The sequence below is a fragment of the Ascaphus truei genome, chromosome 11, assembly GCF_040206685.1.
Source record: "Ascaphus truei isolate aAscTru1 chromosome 11, aAscTru1.hap1, whole genome shotgun sequence".
Taxonomy (NCBI): Eukaryota; Metazoa; Chordata; class Amphibia; order Anura; family Ascaphidae; genus Ascaphus; species Ascaphus truei.
Window position 1 is genome coordinate 28666069 of NC_134493.1, and position 27465 is coordinate 28693533.

The following is a 27465-nucleotide window of genomic DNA, read 5'->3' on the forward strand; positions in this document are numbered from 1 at the left end:
AATTACCTAATTGTTTATGCAAGGAGCAATAGCCCACTTCAAAAGGTTTTATTGATGGGGCCAGGGGGGGGCTACCCCCAACAGGATATCAAAAGTGAGTAACTTTATTAAATATAAGAATACTATGAGATGTCCTTGGCTGAAAAGGATAAGAACTACATATGTGTATCCGTTGGATGTAGCCCATCGTTTTGAGGCTAAACATTGTACATTTACCTGTTACGAAATGCCAGATATTAATATCTCTATTAATGTTCATATTACAATGTAATTTTTGGTCTTCCTGCGAGCGTCAGGTGTCACCGGCCGTATTAATATATCTCACCTGACTGTGTGTATAACGGAACCGGATATTTTAATACGTTTATATTTTATGCTTAATAGTGTATCTTAAGGTATGGACAAAGACCCAGAGGAAATTCTTTTGGGCCATAAGGTAGCAGATGGCCCTGGGGACGCCGCTATGTCTAGGATTTAAGTGCTGTTCAAAGAGTTTTATCACCCTCACTGTTTATCCGAAGCCCAAACCAGGGCAGGTCTTACGTGTTCCAGTTAACACCTTTCAACAAAGGTTTTCCTGCCAGAACTCCAAATGGTGGACTGGCTGGCATTCCTGATGTAAATGTGGGGCTTCAGAAATGAGACCCCCAGAGTTCTACTGCGCATGTGCCAACTAGCAGGGGGGCATGGGTCAGAATGCTTTCCCACGTTAGTGAGTGGCTGGAGGTAATTGTAAACCAATCCCCTGTGCTTAAGGTTAAGAATAGAAGGAGAAAGGTTTATAAACTGCTGTCCACCCATATATCTTTTGTCTTCGTTTGCTGAATGATTTCCTGATTGCTGAGAGAAATGCCATGCAATGTCTTGGGCTGATTGCTGGATGAAACTGCCAGTTCAGATGGGACTGTTTTCATTATTTTCATCTTTTAAGTAAGTGTCTATATTTTGCCTGTTATTGTATAATCTGTTGTGTTCACCTTTATCAAGGAATAAATTATATTTATCATATCTTAAGTCTCGTCCCAGTTCAAACCCAGGTATATATATATTTATATATAGTTTTGGTGTACAATTACAGCCTGTCGCAAGCTCTCGTGACACTGACCAACCAAGATATTGAAATCGGAGTTCTGTGCAAAGATTGCTTCCTCTTTTAAGTTGGTTGCAAGTTGTCATACCTTTTAAATGAACACTGGGGCAAAAGGGAGAAGGGTGACACCGCTCAACAGATAAAGTATGAGTGTGAATGAAATCAAGGTGTATGATTGCTACATCTGCACTAAGTAGAATAACAGCAGAGAACAGAGAAATCACATGACAAGTCACAGATCTTGGTACAGAAAGTACATTTATGTTGCACACCTGGGCAGGTAAAACGTAACGTTTCATTCTATTATTACAATGAATAGTCACAACAACTGACAAAGAACAATAGTAACAATGTGAAGACATACATAATATATACAATAAAACACAAGGAAGTGTGACTACAGAGTCAATTGTGCAATGAGGAGACCATTAATTGGTAATTGAGCAAATCTGCCCCTCGGACAAATCCGTACCAATTAATGGTCTTCTCAACACACAATTGACTCTGTAGTCACACTTCCTTATGTTTTATTGTATATATTATGTATGTATTCACATTGTCACTATTATTCTTTGTCAGTTGTTGTGACTATTCATTGTTATAATAGAATGAAACGTTACATTTTACCTGCCCAGGTGTGCAACATAAATGTACTTTCTGTACCAAGATCTGTGACTTATCATGTGATTTCTCTGTTCTTTACTTTTAAATGAACAACAAGATCGTTGTTCGTAGATGTATTATAGACGTGTTTGGAACTATTTCTATGTAAATATAAAGGTGCATCTGTAGAAGAAACCTGTGAAGTTATCTAAGAAGAACTAGAGACCAGAGGTCTGGAAAATCATGTACAACTATGAATTGTTGGATCATCTAAAGGTATCACAACCTGCAACTAATCCACACATCCCAAGGTCCGATACAGCAGCTGGATCTGTGCAGTTCTGGTCATGTGACACTAGGTTAAGTAGCCACATCTCGCATTGTACGATCTTCAAAAACACGTTATACCTGTTAAGAAAGCTTGGCAAGTTATCCTGCCGTAACCCCCGTGCTGCCAGAGACGGCACCGCACTGCAAAGTAGATTTTCTATCTGGTCAACAAGAATATTTGTGGACCATCCCATTGCCAGGGATACGTTGGAGAAGTTGCAGGAGGGTTTAACATGAATACATTTGTTCTGTGCTGGAATATTAATGGTGTTTCTTTTTTTTATTGGTAGCTGACATTTCTTGAGTTCTTTGAGGCTCTGCTTGGCTGTGCCTCTCTGTGGGTTACCAACGAGATGATAAAACAGTCGTCAGTCGTTGACGCATTACATAAAGAGGGCCAAACACACAGAGAAGTATTCATTGCAAACACACCAGATCTAACTCAACATCATGAAGAACAGTGCTCCCATGAGGTAACATCCATTCCACGTTTTCTTTTGCTCCTAGATCCAGCCCACGTGTCCAACCTCCATATTCTTTTATTTCTGGTAAAGCATTGAGTTTGAGCTGCAGGGACGGACTTCTTGTATCCATGTTTTAGTTTTGAATACACGTGGTCATTACACATCACAATTCGCACCAATGTAGCAATATACAAATCGGACAGATAACCAACATCAGGAATAACCCTGGTCGATGTAATAGATTTGCCATGCAGAATAAATGGCGGAACTGAATCAATGACACCATGAGTCTTCAAACTCTCTCCATTTCCAGCTGGTTGGTACCATTCAAGTTTATGAGCCAATCCTAAAATTCTGGAGGGGCATCATCCCTTCCAACTAACCGCAACCCCTTTTCCATCTGTCACAAGAGGATGTTAATCAGAATTTTCCATCATATTTTTGTGCATACACTATCACAGAATTCAATTTATTTTTAACATCTTTCCTAGTTCTAATTTCACTTCGAAGATTGTAACCGCGACTGAGGTGGCTACATTATGAGGAAGTTCATGAATACAAATCATTTACCATTATGTGCAGTTTTGTTGGTCATTTAATAACGCGAAAGTCACCAAAAATCAATGCCCGTGGTCAGGATAAACACAATGGCCATCTTGATCTAGTAACACTTCCACGTGGCTGGATAACATATACTGTAGCATTGTAGCTGTGAATTAGGGAATGGGGGTGCCCCCATCTACCTCACCGAACCCCGGACAAGGTGTTTTTCTTAGTTCCGTTTAGCACATGAATAATACAAGTTGTTTTTGTTTTTAGAAACTGAAGCTCCGGTCTGAATACTTACCAGGACAGTCCTTGAGAAATTCCTTCAGGTCTATAAATAAAGGACGTGCTACACGGGTACCATTTCTTTTGACAAGTGAGTATAGTAATTTAGTAAGAATTGACAAGACACAACATCATCTTTGAGAGAAACTCTTCAGGGGTAATTCTTTTTAGTCTAAAGAGGACGTCCGGGCAGTTTTTGGATGAAAATCACCATTGACTTCAAGGGGGATTGTTGTCCAAAAAGAGACGCTTTCTACGATATTAGAAGAAGAGCCTTAGGCCTGGGACACAGTGCTTTGATCCGGGCTGAGGCTCAGGGAAAGCGGTGCTTTCCCTGGCCTTACACAGCGCGACGCCCGTGGGCGTGTCGGGGGACGGGCCAGTGACGTCACGGAGCTGGTTCGTCCCCTCATTCGGCGAACCGCTTACGTGACCGGCCCTGCGCTCCGGCGAGCGTCAAATTTCAAACCTCCGTCAGACACACGCTTCCCCAAGCGTGCGGAAGCGTGCGCGAGCCCCTGCTAAAGCCGCTCTCATTGCGGCTGCAGGGGCTCAGTGCCGAGCAGCAGCGCGCCTCAGCACGGGTCAGCGCATAAGCGCTGACCATGCCCGAGGCCTAAGTATGATGTAATGAGGTCTCCGGGCTCTGACACTGGGGGAAGCTTCATGGAAACAAACTACGCCATGTTTAGCAAATTATTTTTTATGAGATAAACCATGTATAATAGTTGATGCCTAAAAATAAAAAATTATGGTAAAGTTGATATATGCTTACATGTACATTATGCAGACTGTTTGCTCATGTTCAAATAACTAAGGAAATTGCTATGCAGAAAGATAAAATCATGGTTAATTTATGGTGTGGGCTTCCAGTCAGGTTAAATCAACGGACAGGTGAATAGGAACGTAAATGTGTTAGAGATACAGAGCATGTGTATGGTTTAAAATGTTTGGCTCACCTGTAAGTGCCTTATTGTGGTCACTAGAGGGCAGTCTAAGTCAACTATGTGTTTTGCTGTCAGCCTATCATTCTAAACATTGATACAGTAAATAAAAATACCACGTGTGAGCACCTTCACATGTCTCAGACAGGTCTGCAACCCTGCCTCTCCCCATTATCTCTTAGCATACAGTGCTTCCAATGCAGCCAGGGATTCTGGGTAATGACATGCCAATTAGCAGTGTGTCACTTTTTACTTCTCATCCATTTTGATATGGACCCCCCTAAACATTTATAGCACTGGAACACACATGGAGTGCAATGTTGCTTCTCTTTGTGGTGAGTTTGCTCATTGATGTGAGTTTACATTATTGTAACACTGCTGCATTCCTTAGCAGGTATTATCAGTAGGGTTGCCAGGCGGCTTCTCCAAAAATACTGGACACAATGGTGGAAGGTGCGACGTGCTCGAAACACACACACACACGCTCGAGAGACACACACCTCTCTCTTTGCTCCATGCTGTTTCCGCCTCTTCTTGGCTCCACACTCAGGCTCCTGACACCTTCTACTGATTGGCTGCTGCATTAGCCAATCAAGATGGTGGAAGCTGCCCAGCCCCCTAGCATTAGCCCTGCTCTCTACCTTGCTGGGGAAATCCCGTGGCCACATAAGCCGGTCAGGTCACTATGTCCAGTATTAACTCTCATTTTTTACTGGACAGAGTGTTGAAATACAGGACATTCCAGTTCAATACTGGACTGCTGGTAACCTTAATTTATCATCTTAAACCAGCCAGACAATACGTTCTGGATATTTGGTGTTTCCATGCATATAAGTTATATTTAAAGATAGTGGAATAGGTTTGGCAAACCCACGTGAGGCATATAGATGAACTTGTATGTATTTCCTGTCTTTTCTCAGTATGAGACTCATTCTGCGAAATCTGAAATATTGAATGAAATGGTTTGTCTAGCGGGCAGTACTGTATTTATCAGCGCAGGAGAGGAGCGGGCAGTACTGTATGTATCAGCACAGGAGAGGAGCGGGCAGTACTGTATTTATCAGCGCAGGAGAGGAGCGGGCAGTACTGTATGTATCAGCACAGGAGAGGAGCGGGCAGTACTGTATGTATCAGCACAGGAGAGGAGCGGGCAGTACTGTATTTATCAGCGCAGGAGAGGAGCGGGCAGTACTGTATTTATCAGCGCAGGAGAGGAGCGGGCAGTACTGTATTTATCAGCGCAGGAGAGGAGCGGGCAGTACTGAATTTATCAGTGCAGGAGAGGAGCGGGCAGTACTGTATTTATCAGCGCAGGAGAGGAGCGGACAGTACTGTATTTATCAGCACAGGAGAGGAGCGGGCAGTACTGTATTTATCAGCACAGGAGAGGAGTGGGCAGTACTGTATTTATTGGCGCAGGAGAGGAGCGGGCAGTACTGTATTTATCAGCACAGGAGAGGAGCGGGCAGTACTGTATTTATCAGCACAGGAGAGGAGCGGCAGTACTGTATTTATCAGCACAGGAGAGGAGCGGGCAGTACTGTATTTATCAGCACAGGAGAGGAGCGGGCAGTACTGTATTTATCAGCACAGGAGAGGAGCGGGCAGTACTGTATTTATTGGCGCAGGAGAGGAGCGGGCAGTACTGTATTTATCAGCACAGGAGAGGAGCGGGCAGTACTGTATTTATTGGCGCAGGAGAGGAGCGGGCAGTACTGTATTTATCAGCACAGGAGAGGAGCGGGCAGTACTGTATTTATCAGCACAGGAGAGGAGCGGGCAGTACTGTATTTATCAGCGCCGGAGAGGAGCGGGCAGTACTGTATTTATCAGCGCAGGAGAGGAGCGGGCAGTATTGTATTTATCAGCACAGGAGAGGAGCGGGCAGTATTGTATTTATCAGCACAGGAGAGGAGCGGGCAGTACTGTATTTATCAGCGCAGGAGAGGAGCGGGCAGTACTGTATTTATCAGCGCAGGAGAGGAGCGGGCAGTACTGTATTTATCAGTGTAGGACAGAAGCGGGCAGTACTGTATTTATCAGCACAGGAGAGGAGCGGGCAGTATTGTATTTATCAGCGCAGGAGAGGAGCGGGCATTACTGTATTTATCAGCACAGGAGAGGAGCGGGCAGTACTGTATTTATCAGCGCAGGAGAGGAGCGGGCAGTACTGTATGTATCAGCACAGGAGAGGAGCGGGCAGTACTGTATTTATCAGCGCAGGAGAGGAGCGGGCAGTACTGTATGTATCAGCACAGGAGAGGAGCGGGCAGTACTGTATGTATCAGCACAGGAGAGGAGCGGGCAGTACTGTATTTATCAGCGCAGGAGAGGAGCGGGCAGTACTGTATTTATCAGCGCAGGAGAGGAGCGGGCAGTACTGTATTTATCAGCGCAGGAGAGGAGCGGGCAGTACTGAATTTATCAGTGCAGGAGAGGAGCGGGCAGTACTGTATTTATCAGCGCAGGAGAGGAGCGGACAGTACTGTATTTATCAGCACAGGAGAGGAGCGGGCAGTACTGTATTTATCAGCACAGGAGAGGAGTGGGCAGTACTGTATTTATTGGCGCAGGAGAGGAGCGGGCAGTACTGTATTTATCAGCACAGGAGAGGAGCGGGCAGTACTGTATTTATCAGCACAGGAGAGGAGCGGCAGTACTGTATTTATCAGCACAGGAGAGGAGCGGGCAGTACTGTATTTATCAGCACAGGAGAGGAGCGGGCAGTACTGTATTTATCAGCACAGGAGAGGAGCGGGCAGTACTGTATTTATTGGCGCAGGAGAGGAGCGGGCAGTACTGTATTTATCAGCACAGGAGAGGAGCGGGCAGTACTGTATTTATTGGCGCAGGAGAGGAGCGGGCAGTACTGTATTTATCAGCACAGGAGAGGAGCGGGCAGTACTGTATTTATCAGCACAGGAGAGGAGCGGGCAGTACTGTATTTATCAGCGCAGGAGAGGAGCGGGCAGTACTGTATTTATCAGCGCAGGAGAGGAGCGGGCAGTATTGTATTTATCAGCACAGGAGAGGAGCGGGCAGTATTGTATTTATCAGCACAGGAGAGGAGCGGGCAGTATTGTATTTATCAGCACAGGAGAGGAGCGGGCAGTATTGTATTTATCAGCGCAGGAGAGGAGCGGGCATTACTGTATTTATCAGCGCAGGAGAGGAGCGGGCAGTACTGTATTTATCAGTGTAGGACAGAAGCGGGCAGTACTGTATTTATCAGCACAGGAGAGGAGCGGGCAGTATTGTATTTATCAGCGCAGGAGAGGAGCGGGCATTACTGTATTTATCAGCACAGGAGAGGAGCGGGCAGTATTGTATTTATCAGCGCAGGAGCGGAGCGGGCATTACTGTATTTATCAGCGCAGGAGTGGAGCAGGCAGTACTGTATTTATCAGTGTAGGACAGAAGCGGGCAGTACTGTATTTATCAGCACAGGAGAGGAGCGGGCAGTACTGTATTTATCAGCACAGGAGAGGAGCGGGCATTACTGTATTTATCAGCGCAGGAGAGGAGCAGGCAGTACTGTATTTATCAGCACAGGAGAGGAGCGGGCAGTACTGTATTTATCAGCGCAGGAGAGGAACAGGCAGTACTGTATTTATCAGCAAAGGAGAGGAGCGGGCAGTACTGTATTTATCAGCACAGGAGAGGAGCGGGCAGTACTGTATTTATCAGCGCAGGAGAGGAGCGGGCAGTACTGTATTTATCAGCACAGGAGAGGAGCGGGCAGTACTGTATATATCAGTGCAGGAGAGGAGCAGACAGTACTGTATTTATCAGCACAGGAGAGGAGCGGGCAGTACTGTATTTATTGGCGCAGGAGAGGAGTGGGCAGTACTGTATTTATTGGCGCAGGAGAGGAGCGGGCAGTACTGTATTTATCAGCACAGGAGAGGAGCGGGCAGTACTGTATATATCAGTGCAGGAGAGGAGCAGACAGTACTGTATTTATCAGCACAGGAGAGGAGCGGGCAGTACTGTATTTATCAGCACAGGAAAGGAGCGGGCAGTACTGTATTTATCAGCGCAGGAGAGGAGCGGGCAGTACTGTATTAGTGCAGGAGAGGAGCGTGCAGTACTGTATTTATCAGTGCAGGAGAGGAGCGGGCAGTACTGTATTTTTTGGCGCAGGAGGGGAGCGGGCAGGACTGAATTTATCAGCACAGGAAAGGAACGGGCAGTACTGTATTTATCAGCACAGGAGAGGAGCGGGCAGTACTGTATTTATCAGCGCAGGAGAGGAGCGGGCAGTACTGTATTTATCAGTGCAGGAGAGGAGTGGGCAGTACTGTATTTATCAGCGCAGGAGAGGAGCGGACAGTACTGTATTTATTAGCTCAGGAGAGGAGCGGGCAGTACTGTATTTATCAGCGCAGGAGAGGAGCGGGCAGTACAGTATTTATCAGCGCAGGAGAGGAGCGGACAGTACTGTATTTATTAGCTCAGGAGAGGAGCGGGCAGTACTGTATTTATCAGTGCAGGAGAGGAGCGGGCAGTACTGTATTAGTGCAGGAGAGGAGCGGGCAGTACTGTATTTATCAGTGCAGGAGAGGAGCGGGCAGTACTGTATTTATCAGCGCAGGAGAGGAGCGGGCAGTACTGTATTTATCAGCGCAGGAGAGGAGCGGGCAGTACTGTATCAGCGCAGGAGAGGAGCGGGGCAGTACTGTATTATCAGCGCAGGAGAGGAGCGGGCAGTACTGTATGTATCAGCACAGGAGAGGAGCGGGCAGTACTGTATTTATCAGCGCCGGAGAGGAGCAGGCAGTACTGTATTTATCAGCACAGGAGAGGAGCGGGCAGTACTGTATTTATCAGCGCAGGAGAGGAGCGGGCAGTACTGTATTTATCAGCACAGGAGAGGAGCGGGCAGTACTGTATTTATCAGCGCAGGAGAGGAGCGGGCAATACTGTATTTATCAGCGCAGGAGAGGAGCGGGCAATACTGTATTTATCAGCGCAGGAGAGGAGCGGGCAGTACTGTATTTATCAGCACAGGAGAGGAGCGGGCAGTACTGTATTTATCAGCGCAGGAGAGGAGCGGGCAGTACTGTATTTATCAGCGCAGGAGAGGAGCGGGCAGTACTGTATTTATCAGCGCAGGAGAGGAGCGGGCAGTACTGTATTTATCAGCACAGGAGAGGAGCGGGCAGTACTGTATTTATCAGCACAGGAGAGGAGCGGGCAGTACTGTATTTATCAGCGCAGGAGAGGAGCGGGCAGTACTGTATTTATCAGCACAGGAGAGGAGCGGGCAGAACTGTATTTATCAGCGCAGGAGAGGAGCGGGCAGTACTGTATTTATCAGCGCAGGAGGGGAGCGGGCAGTACTGTATTTATCAGCGCAGGAGAGGAGCGGGCAGTACTGTATTTATCAGCACAGGAGAGAAGCGGGCAGTACTGTATTTATCAGTGCAGGAGAGGAGCGGGCAGTACTGTATTTATTGGCGCAGGAGAGGAGCGGGCAGTACTGTATTTATCAGCACAGGAGAGGAGCGGGCAGTACTGTATTTATCAGCACAGGAGAGGAGCGGGCAGTACTGTATTTATCAGTGCAGGAGAGGAGCGGGCAGTACTGTATTTATTGGCGCAGGAGAGGAGCGGGCAGTACTGTATTTATCAGCACAGGAAAGGAGCGGGCAGTACTGTATTTATCAGCTAAGAAGAGGAGCGGGCAGTACTGTATGTATCAGCACAGGAGAGGAGCGGGCAATACTGTATTTATCAGCACAGGAGAGGAGCGGGCAGTACTGTATGTATCAGCACAGGAGAGGAGCGGGCAGTACTGTATTTATCAGCACAGGAGAGGAGCGGGCAGTACTGTATTTATCAGCGCAGGAGAGGAGCGGGCAGTACTGTATGTATCAGCGCAGGAGAGGAGCGGGCAGTACTGTATTTATCAGCGCAGGAGAGGAGCGGGCAGTACTGTATTTATCAGCACAGGAGAGGAGCGGGCAGTACTGTATGTATCAGCACAGGAGAGGAGCGGGCAATACTGTATTTATCAGCACAGGAGAGGAGCGGGCAGTACTGTATTTATCAGCGCAGGAGAGGAGCAGGCAGTACTGTATTTATCAGCACAGGAGAGGAGCGGGCAATACTGTATTTATCAGCACAGGAGAGGAGCGGGCAGTACTGTATTTATCAGCGCAGGAGAGGAGCGGGCAATACTGTATTTATCAGCACAGGAGAGGAGCGGACAGTACTGTATTTATCAGCGCAGGAGAGGAGCGGGCAGTACTGTATTTATCAGCGCAGGAGAGGAGCGGGCAGTACTGTATTTATCAGCACAGGAGAGGAGCGGGCAGTACTGTATGTATCAGCACAGGAGAGGAGCGGGCAGTACTGTATGTATCAGCACAGGAGAGGAGCGGGCAATACTGTATTTATCAGCACAGGAGAGGAGCGGGCAGTACTGTATGTATCAGCACAGGAGAGGAGCGGGCAATACTGTATTTATCAGCACAGGAGAGGAGCGGGCAGTACTGTATGTATCAGCACAGGAGAGGAGCGGGCAATACTGTATTTATCAGCACAGGAGAGGAGCGGACAGTACTGTATTTATCAGCACAGGAGAGGAGCGGGCAGTACTGTATGTATCAGCACAGGAGAGGAGCGGGCAATACTGTATTTATCAGCACAGGAGAGGAGCGGGCAGTACTGTATGTATCAGCACAGGAGAGGAGCGGGCAATACTGTATTTATCAGCACAGGAGAGGAGCGGACAGTACTGTATTTATCAGCACAGGAGAGGAGCGGGCAGTACTGTATTTATCAGCGCAGGAGAGGAGCGGGCAGTACTGTATTTATCAGCGCAGGAGAGGAGCGGGCAGTACTGTATTTATCAGCACAGGAGAGGAGCGGGCAGTACTGTATTTATCAGCGCAGGAGAGGAGCGGGCAGTACTGTATTTATCAGCGCAGGAGAGGAGCGGGCAGTACTGTATTTATCAGCGCAGGAGAGGAGCGGGCAGTACTGTATTTATCAGCGCAGGAGAGGAGCGGGCAGTACTGTATTTATCAGCGCAGGAGAGGAGCGGGCAGTACTGTATTTATCAGCGCAGGAGAGGAGCGGGCAATACTGTATTTATCAGCGCAGGAGAGTAGCGAGCAGTACTGTATTTATCAGCACAGGAGAGGAGCGGGCAGTACTGTATTTATCAGCGCAGGAGAGGACCGGGCAGTACTGTATGTATCAGCACAGGAGAGGAGCGGGCAGTACTGTATCAGCGCAGGAGAGGAGCGGGCAGTACTGTATGTATCAGCGCAGGAGAGGAGCGGGCAGTACTGTATTTATCAGTGCAGGAGAGGAGCGGGCAGTACTGTATTTATCAGCACAGGAGAGGAGCGGGCATTACTGTATTTATCAGCGCAGGAGAGGAGCGGGCAGTACTGTATGTATCAGCGCAGGAGAGGAGCGGGCAGTACTGTATTTATCTGCACAGGAGAGGAGCGGGCAGTACTGTATTTATCAGTGCAGGAGAGGAGCGGGCAGTACAGTATTTATCAGCGCCGGAGAGGAGCAGGCAGTACTGTATTTATCAGCACAGGAGAGGAGCGGGCAGTACTGTATTTATCAGCGCAGGAGAGGAGCGGGCAGTACTGTATTTATCAGCACAGGAGAGGAGCGGGCAGTACTGTATTTATCAGCGCAGGAGAGGAGCGGGCAATACTGTATTTATCAGCGCAGGAGAGGAGCGGGCAATACTGTATTTATCAGCGCAGGAGAGGAGCGGGCAGTACTGTATTTATCAGCACAGGAGAGGAGCGGGCAGTACTGTATTTATCAGCGCAGGAGAGGAGCGGGCAGTACTGTATTTATCAGCGCAGGAGAGGAGCGGGCAGTACTGTATTTATCAGCGCAGGAGAGGAGCGGGCAGTACTGTATTTATCAGCACAGGAGAGGAGCGGGCAGTACTGTATTTATCAGCACAGGAGAGGAGCGGGCAGTACTGTATTTATCAGCGCAGGAGAGGAGCGGGCAGTACTGTATTTATCAGCACAGGAGAGGAGCGGGCAGAACTGTATTTATCAGCGCAGGAGAGGAGCGGGCAGTACTGTATTTATCAGCGCAGGAGGGGAGCGGGCAGTACTGTATTTATCAGCGCAGGAGAGGAGCGGGCAGTACTGTATTTATCAGCACAGGAGAGAAGCGGGCAGTACTGTATTTATCAGTGCAGGAGAGGAGCGGGCAGTACTGTATTTATTGGCGCAGGAGAGGAGCGGGCAGTACTGTATTTATCAGCACAGGAGAGGAGCGGGCAGTACTGTATTTATCAGCACAGGAGAGGAGCGGGCAGTACTGTATTTATCAGTGCAGGAGAGGAGCGGGCAGTACTGTATTTATTGGCGCAGGAGAGGAGCGGGCAGTACTGTATTTATCAGCACAGGAAAGGAGCGGGCAGTACTGTATTTATCAGCTAAGAAGAGGACCGGGCAGTACTGTATGTATCAGCACAGGAGAGGAGCGGGCAATACTGTATTTATCAGCACAGGAGAGGAGCGGGCAGTACTGTATGTATCAGCACAGGAGAGGAGCGGGCAGTACTGTATTTATCAGCACAGGAGAGGAGCGGGCAGTACTGTATTTATCAGCGCAGGAGAGGAGCGGGCAGTACTGTATGTATCAGCGCAGGAGAGGAGCGGGCAGTACTGTATTTATCAGCGCAGGAGAGGAGCGGGCAGTACTGTATTTATCAGCACAGGAGAGGAGCGGGCAGTACTGTATGTATCAGCACAGGAGAGGAGCGGGCAATACTGTATTTATCAGCACAGGAGAGGAGCGGGCAGTACTGTATTTATCAGCGCAGGAGAGGAGCAGGCAGTACTGTATTTATCAGCACAGGAGAGGAGCGGGCAATACTGTATTTATCAGCACAGGAGAGGAGCGGGCAGTACTGTATTTATCAGCGCAGGAGAGGAGCGGGCAATACTGTATTTATCAGCACAGGAGAGGAGCGGACAGTACTGTATTTATCAGCGCAGGAGAGGAGCGGGCAGTACTGTATTTATCAGCGCAGGAGAGGAGCGGGCAGTACTGTATTTATCAGCACAGGAGAGGAGCGGGCAGTACTGTATGTATCAGCACAGGAGAGGAGCGGGCAGTACTGTATGTATCAGCACAGGAGAGGAGCGGGCAATACTGTATTTATCAGCACAGGAGAGGAGCGGGCAGTACTGTATGTATCAGCACAGGAGAGGAGCGGGCAATACTGTATTTATCAGCACAGGAGAGGAGCGGGCAGTACTGTATGTATCAGCACAGGAGAGGAGCGGGCAATACTGTATTTATCAGCACAGGAGAGGAGCGGACAGTACTGTATTTATCAGCACAGGAGAGGAGCGGGCAGTACTGTATGTATCAGCACAGGAGAGGAGCGGGCAATACTGTATTTATCAGCACAGGAGAGGAGCGGGCAGTACTGTATGTATCAGCACAGGAGAGGAGCGGGCAATACTGTATTTATCAGCACAGGAGAGGAGCGGACAGTACTGTATTTATCAGCACAGGAGAGGAGCGGGCAGTACTGTATTTATCAGCGCAGGAGAGGAGCGGGCAGTACTGTATTTATCAGCGCAGGAGAGGAGCGGGCAGTACTGTATTTATCAGCACAGGAGAGGAGCGGGCAGTACTGTATTTATCAGCGCAGGAGAGGAGCGGGCAGTACTGTATTTATCAGCGCAGGAGAGGAGCGGGCAGTACTGTATTTATCAGCGCAGGAGAGGAGCGGGCAGTACTGTATTTATCAGCGCAGGAGAGGAGCGGGCAGTACTGTATTTATCAGCGCAGGAGAGGAGCGGGCAGTACTGTATTTATCAGCGCAGGAGAGGAGCGGGCAATACTGTATTTATCAGCGCAGGAGAGTAGCGAGCAGTACTGTATTTATCAGCACAGGAGAGGAGCGGGCAGTACTGTATTTATCAGCGCAGGAGAGGACCGGGCAGTACTGTATGTATCAGCACAGGAGAGGAGCGGGCAGTACTGTATCAGCGCAGGAGAGGAGCGGGCAGTACTGTATGTATCAGCGCAGGAGAGGAGCGGGCAGTACTGTATTTATCAGTGCAGGAGAGGAGCGGGCAGTACTGTATTTATCAGCACAGGAGAGGAGCGGGCATTACTGTATTTATCAGCGCAGGAGAGGAGCGGGCAGTACTGTATGTATCAGCGCAGGAGAGGAGCGGGCAGTACTGTATTTATCTGCACAGGAGAGGAGCGGGCAGTACTGTATTTATCAGTGCAGGAGAGGAGCGGGCAGTACAGTATTTATCAGCGCAGGAGAGGAGCGGGCAGTACTGTATTTATCAGTGCAGGAGAGGAGCGGGCAGTACTGTATGTATCAGCGCAGGAGAGAAGCGGGCAGTACTGTATTCATCAGCGCAGGAGAGGAGCGGGCAGTACTGTATTTATCAGCGCAGGAGAGGAGCGGCAGTACTGTATTTATTGGCGCAGGAGAGGAGCAGGCAGTACTGTATTTATCAACGCAGGAGAGGAGCAGGCAGTACTGTATTTATCAGCGCAGGAGAGGAGCAGGCAGTACTGTATTTATCAGCGCAGGAGGGGAGCGGGCAGTACTGTATTTATTGGTGCAGGAGAGGAGCGGGCAGTATTGTATTTATTGGCGCAGGAGAGGAGCGGGCAGTACTGTATTTATTGGCGCAGGAGAGGAGCGGGCAGTACTGTATTTATTGGTGCAGGAGAGGAGCGGGCAGTATTGTATTTATTGGCGCAGGAGAGGAGCGGGCAGTATTGTATTTATTGGCGCAGGAGAGGAGCGGGCAGTACTGTATTTATTGGCGCAGGAGAGGAGCGGGCAGTACTGTATTTATCAGCGCAGGAGAGGAGCGGGCAGTACTGTATTTATTAGCGCAGGAGAGGAGCAGGCAGTACTGTATTTATCAGCGCAGGGGAGGAGCGGGCAGTACTGTATTTATCAGCACAGGAGAGGAGCGGGCAGTACTGTATGTATCAGCACAGGAGAGGAGCGGGCAATACTGTATTTATCAGCACAGGAGAGGAGCGGGCAGTACTGTATGTATCAGCACAGGAGAGGAGCGGGCAATACTGTATTTATCAGCACAGGAGAGGAGCGGACAGTACTGTATTTATCAGCACAGGAGAGGAGCGGGCAGTACTGTATGTATCAGCACAGGAGAGGAGCGGGCAATACTGTATTTATCAGCACAGGAGAGGAGCGGGCAGTACTGTATGTATCAGCACAGGAGAGGAGCGGGCAATACTGTATTTATCAGCACAGGAGAGGAGCGGACAGTACTGTATTTATCAGCACAGGAGAGGAGCGGGCAGTACTGTATTTATCAGCGCAGGAGAGGAGCGGGCAGTACTGTATTTATCAGCGCAGGAGAGGAGCGGGCAGTACTGTATTTATCAGCACAGGAGAGGAGCGGGCAGTACTGTATTTATCAGCGCAGGAGAGGAGCGGGCAGTACTGTATTTATCAGCGCAGGAGAGGAGCGGGCAGTACTGTATTTATCAGCGCAGGAGAGGAGCGGGCAGTACTGTATTTATCAGCGCAGGAGAGGAGCGGGCAGTACTGTATTTATCAGCGCAGGAGAGGAGCGGGCAGTACTGTATTTATCAGCGCAGGAGAGGAGCGGGCAATACTGTATTTATCAGCGCAGGAGAGGAGCGAGCAGTACTGTATTTATCAGCACAGGAGAGGAGCGGGCAGTACTGTATTTATCAGCGCAGGAGAGGACCGGGCAGTACTGTATGTATCAGCACAGGAGAGGAGCGGGCAGTACTGTATCAGCGCAGGAGAGGAGCGGGCAGTACTGTATGTATCAGCGCAGGAGAGGAGCGGGCAGTACTGTATTTATCAGTGCAGGAGAGGAGCGGGCAGTACTGTATTTATCAGCACAGGAGAGGAGCGGGCATTACTGTATTTATCAGCGCAGGAGAGGAGCGGGCAGTACTGTATGTATCAGCGCAGGAGAGGAGCGGGCAGTACTGTATTTATCTGCACAGGAGAGGAGCGGGCAGTACTGTATTTATCTGCACAGGAGAGGAGCGGGCAGTACTGTATTTATCAGTGCAGGAGAGGAGCGGGCAGTACAGTATTTATCAGCGCAGGAGAGGAGCGGGCAGTACTGTATTTATCAGTGCAGGAGAGGAGCGGGCAGTACTGTATGTATCAGCGCAGGAGAGAAGCGGGCAGTACTGTATTCATCAGCGCAGGAGAGGAGCGGGCAGTACTGTATTTATCAGCGCAGGAGGGGAGCGGGCAGTACTGTATTTATTGGTGCAGGAGAGGAGCGGGCAGTATTGTATTTATTGGCGCAGGAGAGGAGCGGGCAGTACTGTATTTATTGGCGCAGGAGAGGAGCGGGCAGTACTGTATTTATTGGTGCAGGAGAGGAGCGGGCAGTATTGTATTTATTGGCGCAGGAGAGGAGCGGGCAGTATTGTATTTATTGGCGCAGGAGAGGAGCGGGCAGTACTGTATTTATTGGCGCAGGAGAGGAGCGGGCAGTACTGTATTTATCAGCGCAGGAGAGGAGCGGGCAGTACTGTATTTATTAGCGCAGGAGAGGAGCAGGCAGTACTGTATTTATCAGCGCAGGGGAGGAGCGGGCAGTACTGTATTTATTGGCGCAGGAGAGAAGCGGGCAGTAATGTATTTATTGGCGCAGGAGAGAAGCGGGCAGTAATGTATTTATCAGCACAGGAGAGGAGCAGGCAGTACTGTATTTATTAGCGCAGGATAGGAGCGGTCAGTTCTGTATTTATTAGCGCAGGAGAGGAGCGGGCAATACTGTATTTATTTTCGCAGGAGAGGAGCGGGCAGTACTGTATTTATCAGCGCAGGAGAGGAGCGGGCAGTATTGTATTTATTGGCGCAGGAGAGGAGCGGGCAGTATTGTATTTATTGGCGCAGGAGAGGAGCGGGCAGTACTGTATTTATTGGCGCAGTAGAGGAGCGGGCAGTACTGTATTTATCAGCGCAGGAGAGGAGCGGGCAGTACTGTATTTATTAGCGCAGGAGAGGAGCAGGCAGTACTGTATTTATCAGCGCAGGGGAGGAGCGGGCAGTACTGTATTTATTGGCGCAGGAGAGAAGCGGGCAGTAATGTATTTATTGGCGCAGGAGAGAAGCGGGCAGTAATGTATTTATCAGCACAGGAGAGGAGCAGGCAGTACTGTATTTATTAGCGCAGGATAGGAGCGGTCAGTTCTGTATTTATTAGCGCAGGAGAGGAGCGGGCAATACTGTATTTATTTTCGCAGGAGAGGAGCGGGCAGTACTGTATTTATCAGCGCAGGAGAGGAGCGGGCAGTACTGTATTTATTGGCGCAGGAGAGGAGCGGGCAGTACTGTACGTATAAGCGCAGGAGAGGAGCGGGCAGTACTGTATGTATCAGCGCAGGAGAGGAGCGGGCAGTACTGTATGTATCAGCGCAGGAGAGGAGCGGGCAGTACTGTATGTATAAGCGCAGGAGAAGAGCGGGCAGTACTGTATGTATCAGCGCAGGAGAGGAGCGGGCAGTACTGTATTTATCAGCGCAGGAGAGGAGCGGGCAGTACTGTATTTATCAGCGCAGGAGAGGAGCGGGCAGTACAGTATTTATCAGCGCAGGAGAGGAGCGGGCAGTACTGTATTTATCAGCGCAGGAGAGGAGCGGGCAGTACTGTATTTATTGGCGCAGGAGAGGAGCGGGCAGTACTGTATTTATCAGCACAGGAGAGGAGAGGAGCGGGCAGTACTGTATTTATCAGCACAGGAGAGGAGCGGGCAGTACTGTATTTATCAGCACAGGAGAGGAGCGGGCAGTACTGTATTTATCAGCGCAGGAGAGGAGCGGGCAGTACTGTATTTATTGGCGCAGGAGAGGAGCGGGCAGTATTTTATTTATTGGCGCAGGAGAGGAGTGGGTAGTACTGTATTTATCAGAGCAGGAGAGGAGCGGGCAGTACTGTATTTATTAGCGCAGGAGAGGAGCGGGCAGTACTGTATTTATCAGCACAGGAGAGGAGCGGGCAGTACTGTATTTATCAGCGCAGGAGAGGAGCGGGCAGTACTGTATTTATTGGCGCAGGAGAGGAGCGGGCAGTATTTTATTTATTGGCACAGGAGAGGAGCGGGTAGTACTGTATTTATCAGAGCAGGAGAGGAGGGGGCAGTACTGTATTTATTAGCGCAGGAGAGGAGCGGGCAGTACTGTATTTATCAGCGCAGGAGAGGAGTGGGCAGTACTGTATCAGTGCAGGAGAGGAGTGAGCAGTACTGTATCAGCGCAGGAGAGGAGTGGGCAGTACTGTATCAGTGCAGGAGAGGAGTGAGCAGTACTGTATCAGTGCAGGAGAGGAGTGGGCAGTACTGTATCAGTGCAGGAGAGGAGTGGGCAGTACTGTATCAGCGCAGGAGAGGAGCGGGCAGTACTGTATTTATCAGCGGAGGAGAGGAGTGGGCAGTACTGTATTTATCAGCGCAGGAGAGGAGTGGGCAGTACTGTATTTATCAGCGCAGGAGAGGAGCGGGCAGTACTGTATTTATTGGCGCAGGAGAGGAGCGGGCAGTACTGTATTTATCAGTGCAGGAGAGGAGTGGGGCAGTACTGTATTTATCAGCGCAGGAGAGGAGTGGGCAGTACTGTATCAGTGCAGGAGAGGAGTGGGCAGTACTGTATCAGCGCAGGAGAGGAGTGGGCAGTACTGTATCAGTGCAGGAGAGGAGCGGGCAGTACTGTATGTATCAGCGCAGGAGAGGAGCGGGCAGTACTGTATTTATTGGCGCAGGAGAGGAGCGGGCAGTACTGTATTTATCAGTGCAGGAGAGGAGTGGGGCAGTACTGTATTTATCAGCGCAGGAGAGGAGTGGGCAGTACTGTATCAGTGCAGGAGAGGAGCGGGCAGTACTGTATCAGCGCAGGAGAGGAGTGGGCAGTACTGTATCAGTGCAGGAGAGGAGCGGGCAGTACTGTATCAGCGCAGGAGAGGAGTGGGCAGTACTGTATCAGTGCAGGAGAGGAGTGGGCAGTACTGTATCAGCGCAGGAGAGGAGTGGGCAGTACTGTATCAGTGCAGGAGAGGAGCGGGCAGTACTGTATGTATCAGCGCAGGAGAGGAGCGGGCAGTACTGTATTTATTGGCGCAGGAGAGGAGCGGGCAGTACTGTATTTATCAGTGCAGGAGAGGAGTGGGGCAGTACTGTATTTATCAGCGCAGGAGAGGAGTGGGCAGTACTGTATCAGTGCAGGAGAGGAGCGGGCAGTACTGTATCAGCGCAGGAGAGGAGTGGGCAGTACTGTATCAGTGCAGGAGAGGAGCGGGCAGTACTGTATCAGCGCAGGAGAGGAGTGGGCAGTACTGTATCAGTGCAGGAGAGGAGTGGGCAGTACTGTATCAGCGCAGGAGAGGAGTGGGCAGTACTGTATCAGCGCAGGAGAGGAGTGGGCAGTACTGTATCAGTGCAGGAGAGGAGTGGGCAGTACTGTATCAGCGCAGGAGAGGAGTGGGCAGTACTGTATCAGTGCAGGAGAGGAGTGGGCAGTACTGTATCAGTGCAGGAGAGGAGCGGGCAGTACTGTATCAGCGCAGGAGAGGAGTGGGCAGTACTGTATCAGTGCAGGAGAGGAGTGTGCAGTACTGTATCAGTGCAGGAGAGGAGTGGGCAGTACTGTATCAGTGCAGGAGAGGAGTGGGCAGTACTGTATCAGTGCAGGAGAGGAGTGGGCAGTACTGTATCAGTGCAGGAGAGGAGTTGGCAGTACTTTATCAGTGCAGGAGAGGAGTTGGCAGTACTTTATCAGTGCAGGAGAGGAGTGGGCAGTACTGTATAAGTGCAGGAGAGGAGTGGGCAGTACATAATCAGTGCAGGAGAGGAGTGGGCAGTACTGTATCAGCGCTGGAGAGGAGTGGGCAGTACATAATCAGTGCAGGAGAGGAGTGGGCAGTACTGTATCAGTGCAGGAGAGGAGTGGGCAGTACTGTATCAGTGCAGGAGAGGAGTGGGGCAGTACTGTATCAGTGCAGGAGAGGAGTGGGGCAGTACTGTATCAGTGCAGGAGAGGAGTGGGTAGTACTGTATCAGTGCAGGAGAGGAGTGGGCAGTACTGTATCAGTGCAGGAGAGGAGTGGGCAGTACATAATCAGTGCAGGAGAGGAGTGGGCAGTACTGTATCAGTGCAGGAGAGGAGTGTGTAGTACTGTATCAGCGGAGGAGAGGAGTGGGCAGTACTGTATCAGTGCAGGAGAGGAGTGGGCAGTACTGTATCAGTGCAGGAGAGGAGTGGGCAGTACTGTATCAGTGCAGGAGAGGAGTGGGCAGTACTGTATCAGTGCAGGAGAGGAGTGGGCAGTACTGTATCAGTGCAGGAGAGGAGTGGGCAGTACTGTATCAGTGCAGGAGAGGAGTGGGCAGTACTGTATCAGTGCAGGAGAGGAGTGGGCAGTACTGTATCAGCGCAGGAGAGGAGTGGGCAGTACTGTATCAGTGCAGGAGAGGAGTGGGCAGTACTGTATCAGTGCAGGAGAGGAGTGGGCAGTACTGTATCAGTGCAGGAGAGGAGTGGGCAGTACTGTATCAGTGCAGGAGAGGAGTGGGCAGTACTGTATCAGTGCAGGAGAGGAGTGGGGCAGTACTGTATCAGTGCAGGAGAGGAGTGGGCAGTACTGTATCAATGCAGGAGAGGAGTGGGGCAGTACTGTATCAGTGCAGGAGAGGAGTGGGGCAGTACTGTATCAGTGCAGGATAGGAGTGGGCAGTACTGTATCAGTGCAGGAGAGGAGTGGGCAGTACTGTATCAGTGCAGGAGAGGAGTGGGGCAGTACTGTATCAGTGCAGGAGAGGAGTGGGGCAGTACTGTATCAGTGCAGGAGAGGAGTGTGCAGTACTGTATCAGTGCAGGAGAGGAGTGGGCAGTACTGTATCAGTGCAGGAGAGGAGTGGGGCAGTACATAATCAGTGCATTGTTATTAGCGAGTGGGAAGAAACTGTGATGTGCAGCAACATCTCCACTCCCTGCCCTGGGTAGAGAGGGCTTCTGGGGAAGCCAGCTGTTATGGTCCACAGGTGGAGCCCCCAAGCTGCCTGTTGCCTACCAATCATCACCTCTCATTTTGTTTCAGAGAATCTGGAGCAGGAAGTAAAAACAAATAAATGGATCGATCAAATTGATATATTTCTGTGGAAACAGTTCTTTCCTTCACATGAGTATGCAGAGCGACTGAAAGAGGAAATACTGAAGAACAGAACAAAGCAGGCAGTACTGACCCAGTTACTGAAGATCAAAGACGAGGAAGATAGGTATCATTTTTGGACCTTAAAAAATAAACCCCCTTGTAAAAATGAGTGATAATTTTATTTTCTTAGATACGTTACATAAAACCTATGTGTCTTTAGGCTCAAAGCATTAAGGAAAGCGGAGGAAGTCAAACGACTGGAACAGATGGAAGCAGAAAAAACCATAACGGTGATGGAACTGGTACAGGTAGAGCCAACAGAAGACAAGAAAACTGCTCAGATCCCAACTATTTCCAAGGAAGACCCTCCGACTCCCCCACCACCAAGCAGCACGAAGGCAGCTACAGCAGCCGGGAGAAAGAGAAAAGAAAAAGTGGTTTAATGCAAATAGACCTGTTTATTAAAACATAAATGCCTGTTCTGTAAATTAAAAAAAGAAGCTATCATGTTGTAGTGTTTCTTTCTCAAAGTATGCGGTGCGTGATCAGGGCACACACAAAGTTTAGCAAGGAGCGATGACAAGGAAAGGTCACGTAACCCCTTTGCTTCCAGATATATCTGCAAGGCATTGTAAGGCACAACTTTGCAGATCCCCTGTAGTAGCAAAGATGTTAAAGATCACTGCAGGGTTACGGTGGTCTTGCCTCCAAAACGGGGGACACAGCATGAACTTTGACATGTGCCCCCAATGCTAATGCCAAGTGTTTGCTCATTGGGGTCTCTGAGGATGACAGTCCAGATTGGCTTCAATCATACCAGTACAACTTATCCTGAAACAGAGCAGCAGTTAGGATGAGCACAGAAAGGATTGCATCTATAGCTGCAAGAATAATGCCATTTACAAGGCCCAGATCTTACAGCTTCCGTACAATATTTCCCACACTACTATGCAAGTTCACCTTTGCTGTTTATATATAAATTAAAAACATTCAGGACACCTACAAGCTCATATTAAACCCCCAAAATAACCACAACATATATATAAGCATATAAGTTAATGTAAAAATAGTTAATGTAAAAAATGTTGAAGTTCCCAGTCAACATTGATACCGGCTGGGACCAGAGTGTCCAAAGAGAACACCCAAAACATCTCTCTCTTGATTAAAGTCAGGATGAGGTCATCGATATATCTTTTATAAAAGATTGTGATAACGAAGTGAATTATTAGTGCCATAAATGTGTGTGCTCTCCCAAAAACCCATAAATACATTTGCATACGTCGGGGCAAAAGAAGTCCATTATTTACACAAATCAAATTATTCTGGAGCACAAAATATATTTTTATTAGATTCAATTATGTTTTTATTAACACACAATTATTTTATGTTTGACACACATTTTTTTCTTCAGGCACGGGGTACTGCAATGGGGACTTCTTTTGCCCCATCGTATGTAAATTTATTTATGGGTTTTTGGGAGAGCACGCACATTTATGGCACTAATAATTCACTTCGTAGTCACAATCTTTTATAAAAGATATATCGATGACCTCATCCTGATTTGGGATGGGGGTAATGACACATTGGTTCCATTCATCGATATATTGAACAATAATAATTACAATTTAAAATTCACCTTTGATAGTCACGAAACTCAAATTAATTATCTAGACATACATTTATATATTGATCTTTCCTGTACCATCCAAATGGAGGTTTACAGGAAAATCAATTCACGTAACACTTTTCTTAGGTCAGACAGCAGTCATCCCAAATCCTTGATAAAAGGTATAGCTAAGGGTCAATTCCTTAGGTTAAGGAGGCTTTGTTCTACAGACAAGACATTCAGACATCACTCCAAAGATTTAAAATAAAGATTTAAAGAGAGGGGGCATGATGAAGTTACCATAAATAATGCTTATAAACATTCATTAGGTATAAAACGCAATGATCTCATTGCTTCCTGTGGTAGTAAATCAGGGAAAATTAAGAAGATGACCGGTGGAATTGATTATAAAGAAGAGGGTACAACACCCTACTTTGTGACCAGATTTAGTAATCAGGCCCAACAAATGAAAGACATCATAAACGTTGGGATGTGTTGAGTCTAGACTCTGACCTTCTTCCCTTCGTTGAAAAAGGTCCAAAGATAGTCTTCAAGAAAGCAAAGACATTAGCCAATCATCTCTCCACCAGCTTGTTTTCATCAAAAGCCATTTCAATATTAAAAACAACAAAAGGCTTTTACAAATGTGGGGCATGCAAGATTTGTAATTTATTACATTTGGTGTAAATGCAACAAAGGTTATGTAGGTCGCACTATCAGGCCCCTAAAACAGCGCATGATGGAACACGTGAGATTCATTAGAAATAAAGATCTAAAACATCCAGTCTCCAAACATTTTGTAGAATACCCCATGGTGGTATTGATAACTTTAAAATTATTGCAATTGAACATGTGGAGGCCCACAAATGTGGGGGAGACAGATTAAATACTTTAAACAAGAGAGAGAGAGATGTTTTGGGTGTTCTCTTTGGACACTCTGGTCCCAGCCGGTATCAATGTTGACTGGGAACTTCAACATTTTGTACATGAACTATTTTTCCCTTTCCTTTTCTCCCCCCCCCCCCACCCCTCATTCACCCTCTCTTTTTTTTTTCTTTTTTCTAATCTCGATTTCAGATTTATATATTGTTGTATATGCTGGACATGTATAATCATTGGATATACAAGATTTTATGAATAGTATCCAATGGCTAGGTATTATTTAATCATTTGAAAGTCCTAGATGGTTATTGGTATAGATATGTTTATGTTCTTGCTTTGTTTATATATTATCATTATTACAAATATGTGTTCTTTATTATTTATAAGGACATATGATCAATACCTTGTAGGATAAGATACCAATCTCTTTATATATCTATTGCCAGTTATCGTAAGTTGTAATATATTGTGATGATCTAACACTCGGCATTTTGTTTTTAATTTTTAAATCACTTCAGATTGGAGTGGGTTTTATTGTCTCAGTTATTTTTGGTAACCGGTTGTTGGAATTCAGGGCTACCTGTTCTTACTTGGAACCCTGTACCTTTAATTACGAATAATGTGAAAGGTATTATTCTTCCTTATTGTTTCCATATACTGTGTGTGTATATAGTGCCCATTTGTTTCCTGTCCCTGTTATGTACTATCGTTTCCAGCAGGCAATTAGTTAAGCTCAGTAACAATCAGATTGAGAGCTTTCATTGGTGGCTCAGCCGTCACGTCACAGGGGACTAAACGTTTCTATGTCTCCCCGTGTTTCCTGCTTGTTTAGAGATAACAGCTGTTCTCAGTGCTGCTATCACTCAGCGTCCCTGTCAGAGAGGGGGCGGGTTGACTCTCATAGGTAGAGAGCGCCGATACGTCATCATAGGAGGCGGGAATTGTGGGTATTTAAATGTGTATTGTGTATACCTTACTCTTTGACAAAGGCCCGTTGCGGCTGAAACGCGTCAGCGTTTTGCTGTTGCTGTTTTTATGTGCCAATAAATCTTTTTGTACCCAGTATCCTGCAAGTTTGGTCCTACACATTTTTTCCCAAGGCAGCTGCACCGCCATCCACGAATCTCCGGTAAGTTGGGGAGAAAAGTTTACAAAGGAGGGAGAAAATAGGGAGGGCATAATGAGAGGCAGGAGGATAAAGTTCCCAGGTATTGGAGAGGATAAGAGTAGAAAAAGTGTGTAAATCAGACCTGGCAGGGCAGTGTAGCACTGAAGATTAAGCAGCAGATTAGAGATGTTGTCTATCGATGTGTACAAATTGTTAGAGCATTTAGATAGTCAGGTTCTCACAGTTGCAGGGTTGTTGTTGAGGAGCAGGGTCCAGTTCTTCTTGTATTCTTCACCACTACTTCCAACTCCAATATTAACTCCGCAGACACTTTATATGTGACACTTAAGATGTTACCCAGAATGTAAAGTGTTTTTGTAATATGAATGCAGTACTGATTCAAACAATTACCCAGGACATCTTTACCACCAGAGCATTAACCCTTCCTGATCTACAATATTTTGTCCTATTTCCCTCATCCCCCTTGCCTGCCAAAATGTTGTTCCTGTAAGGACCCGGGAGTCACGCTGCTCTCGGCGTGCTCCTCACTCACCTGCAGCCCTGCCAGGGCTTCCCGCGGCTCGCACGGATCCCCCCTCCAGGACGCCGAGCTCCGTTTCCCCGGTGCGTGCGCGCGCACGTCAGTCCCCTTCTTCTGCCGTCGGTTCTGGGCGTGCGCCCGCTCCCGCATCCACAGGCGCAGCCACACGGAAGCGCGGCCACACGGAGGCGCACCAGCCTCTTAAAGGCACAGTACCTATTTCCAATGCTGCAATCCAATACATCAGTTCTTCTAGGATCTATAGCCCCTCCTCCAGGAACTCATCTAGACCTATCCCTGTCTCAGCCTGGTCCTTTCACACACTCCCACCTTGCTACTCTGCCATTGGACCCTTTTGCCTATTTATACCCTACAGCTTCATTAACTCGTCGGCTGAGCATAGAACCAGTTGTTCTTATCACTCTCTGCCTCCCTAGTCCTGTCTTGTTTTGCAGTCTTCCTCGTGTACCGAACCGGCTTCCTCTACGACTACCCGCACCTCTGGCATCCCGAACTTGGCATACGGCAATACGACTCTCCGCACCTCTGGCACCCCGAACCCGGCAAACGGTAAACGATTACATCCTCTATAACCCCGGACTTGGCGAACAGCACCCTCTACCATCCGTACCTCTCCTGCCCCGACCCGGACTCCCAGACCACTCTACTCTCAAGACGTGCCCTCGTGGCTGTGGGTGCCGTTATATCCTATCCCACCTCAGCACCGTGGTCCCGCCTCGTTTGTGGTGAGCTCGTCCTGACAGTTCCTAGAGTAACAGCTACACATTCTTTCTGCAACAAATCTATGAATGGGTTATGGCAGTAGGAACTCAACATAGTAGTAGTTTCACCAAATCACTTAAATGCCATCATGGCAACAGCTGCCCTGGTGTGGCTTTAATGGTTATGGATTTAGACAAATTACACTGCAGGGCTAGTTTACACATTATCACCATGTAGTAGAAAGTGTGTGATTTGGGGGGGGGATAGAGAGAAATTAAACCAGGACTAGGCCTATGTTGGGGATATCTCTGGGGACAGTGATGAGGTGGCAATGACCTGTATGCAAGTGACCAGTTGTTAAGTGATTTGTCCTACTCCATGACATCTCCTATCCAACACTCAAGGAAACCCAGCTTTCTGCATGCCAGCGAATATCTCTTCTATCAGCAGTCAGGACCACCAGTCCTAGGGCTCGCTCACCTTCTTCCTTCCATATTACAGAGTAGGTGCTGACGTAAAGGGCATTTTGCATAAGTAATAGTAAAAGTATAAGTAAGCACACATCACAAAAACAAAAGAATACAATTGTATTATATTAAGCAAAGACTGGGGAAAAAACCCAGTATCTGATTAGTAACCTATTACAAAATGTATGGTAGGGCAGTAGTGTTATCTACTAGAGGAAGAGTGAGGCCTTTTCCCTAAAGGGCCATTGCCATGATCGATGTTGGCTAACACATGGACACCATAGTCATGTTGTCAAATCAATGCATAGAGTATTTCTTGAATCTCCAAGCTGTCCCAACTACCTGTAAGGCCTGTTCTATAGACAGGTGTGAGATACACAAGTAATCCCGTTCTCTGCGAGAGCAGCAATCCCACCCAATTTAGTGTTCCCTGGAGCTGAACCTCACTGTTTGTAGTTACAGAGATCCCCTGGTGGACATTTAAACAGCCGTCCAATAGGAAGCCGCAACACCAGCCTCACAATAACATGGCAGCTTTCTATAGGCCTGCGGGACCCACAACATTGGGTGGCCATAGATCTACAAACTTCTTTAAAATAACTCTGGTTCCGCAATGTGTGAGTTATCCAAGTTGCCTGGTGATTTCTGGAGGAACACTTTTTAAACAAACAGGATGACAGAAAGATTTAGAAAGAAAAAAATAATAAAAAAGGCGTTAAAACAG

General features: G+C 48.2%; 1 protein-coding gene across 4 annotated transcripts in view; it reads left to right on the plus strand.

Annotated features, from left to right (window-relative positions):
* The window catches only part of RSPH10B (radial spoke head 10 homolog B), a 50353-nt gene extending 28432 nt beyond the window's left edge, over positions 1-21921 (plus strand). For 3 of the 4 annotated variants that reach the window (XM_075565449.1, XM_075565450.1, XM_075565452.1), the window contains 4 exons: positions 2314-2496; positions 3307-3409; positions 21361-21538; positions 21635-21921. In XM_075565449.1, coding sequence (XP_075421564.1) covers positions 2314-2496; positions 3307-3409; positions 21361-21538; positions 21635-21857 — 687 coding nt within the window. In that variant the 3' untranslated portion in view covers positions 21858-21921. The remainder of the gene's footprint in view (positions 1-2313; positions 2497-3306; positions 3410-21360; positions 21539-21634) is intronic. The other variant, XM_075565451.1, reaches the window with a different exon arrangement.
* The last annotated feature ends 5544 nt before the right edge of the window (positions 21922-27465 follow it).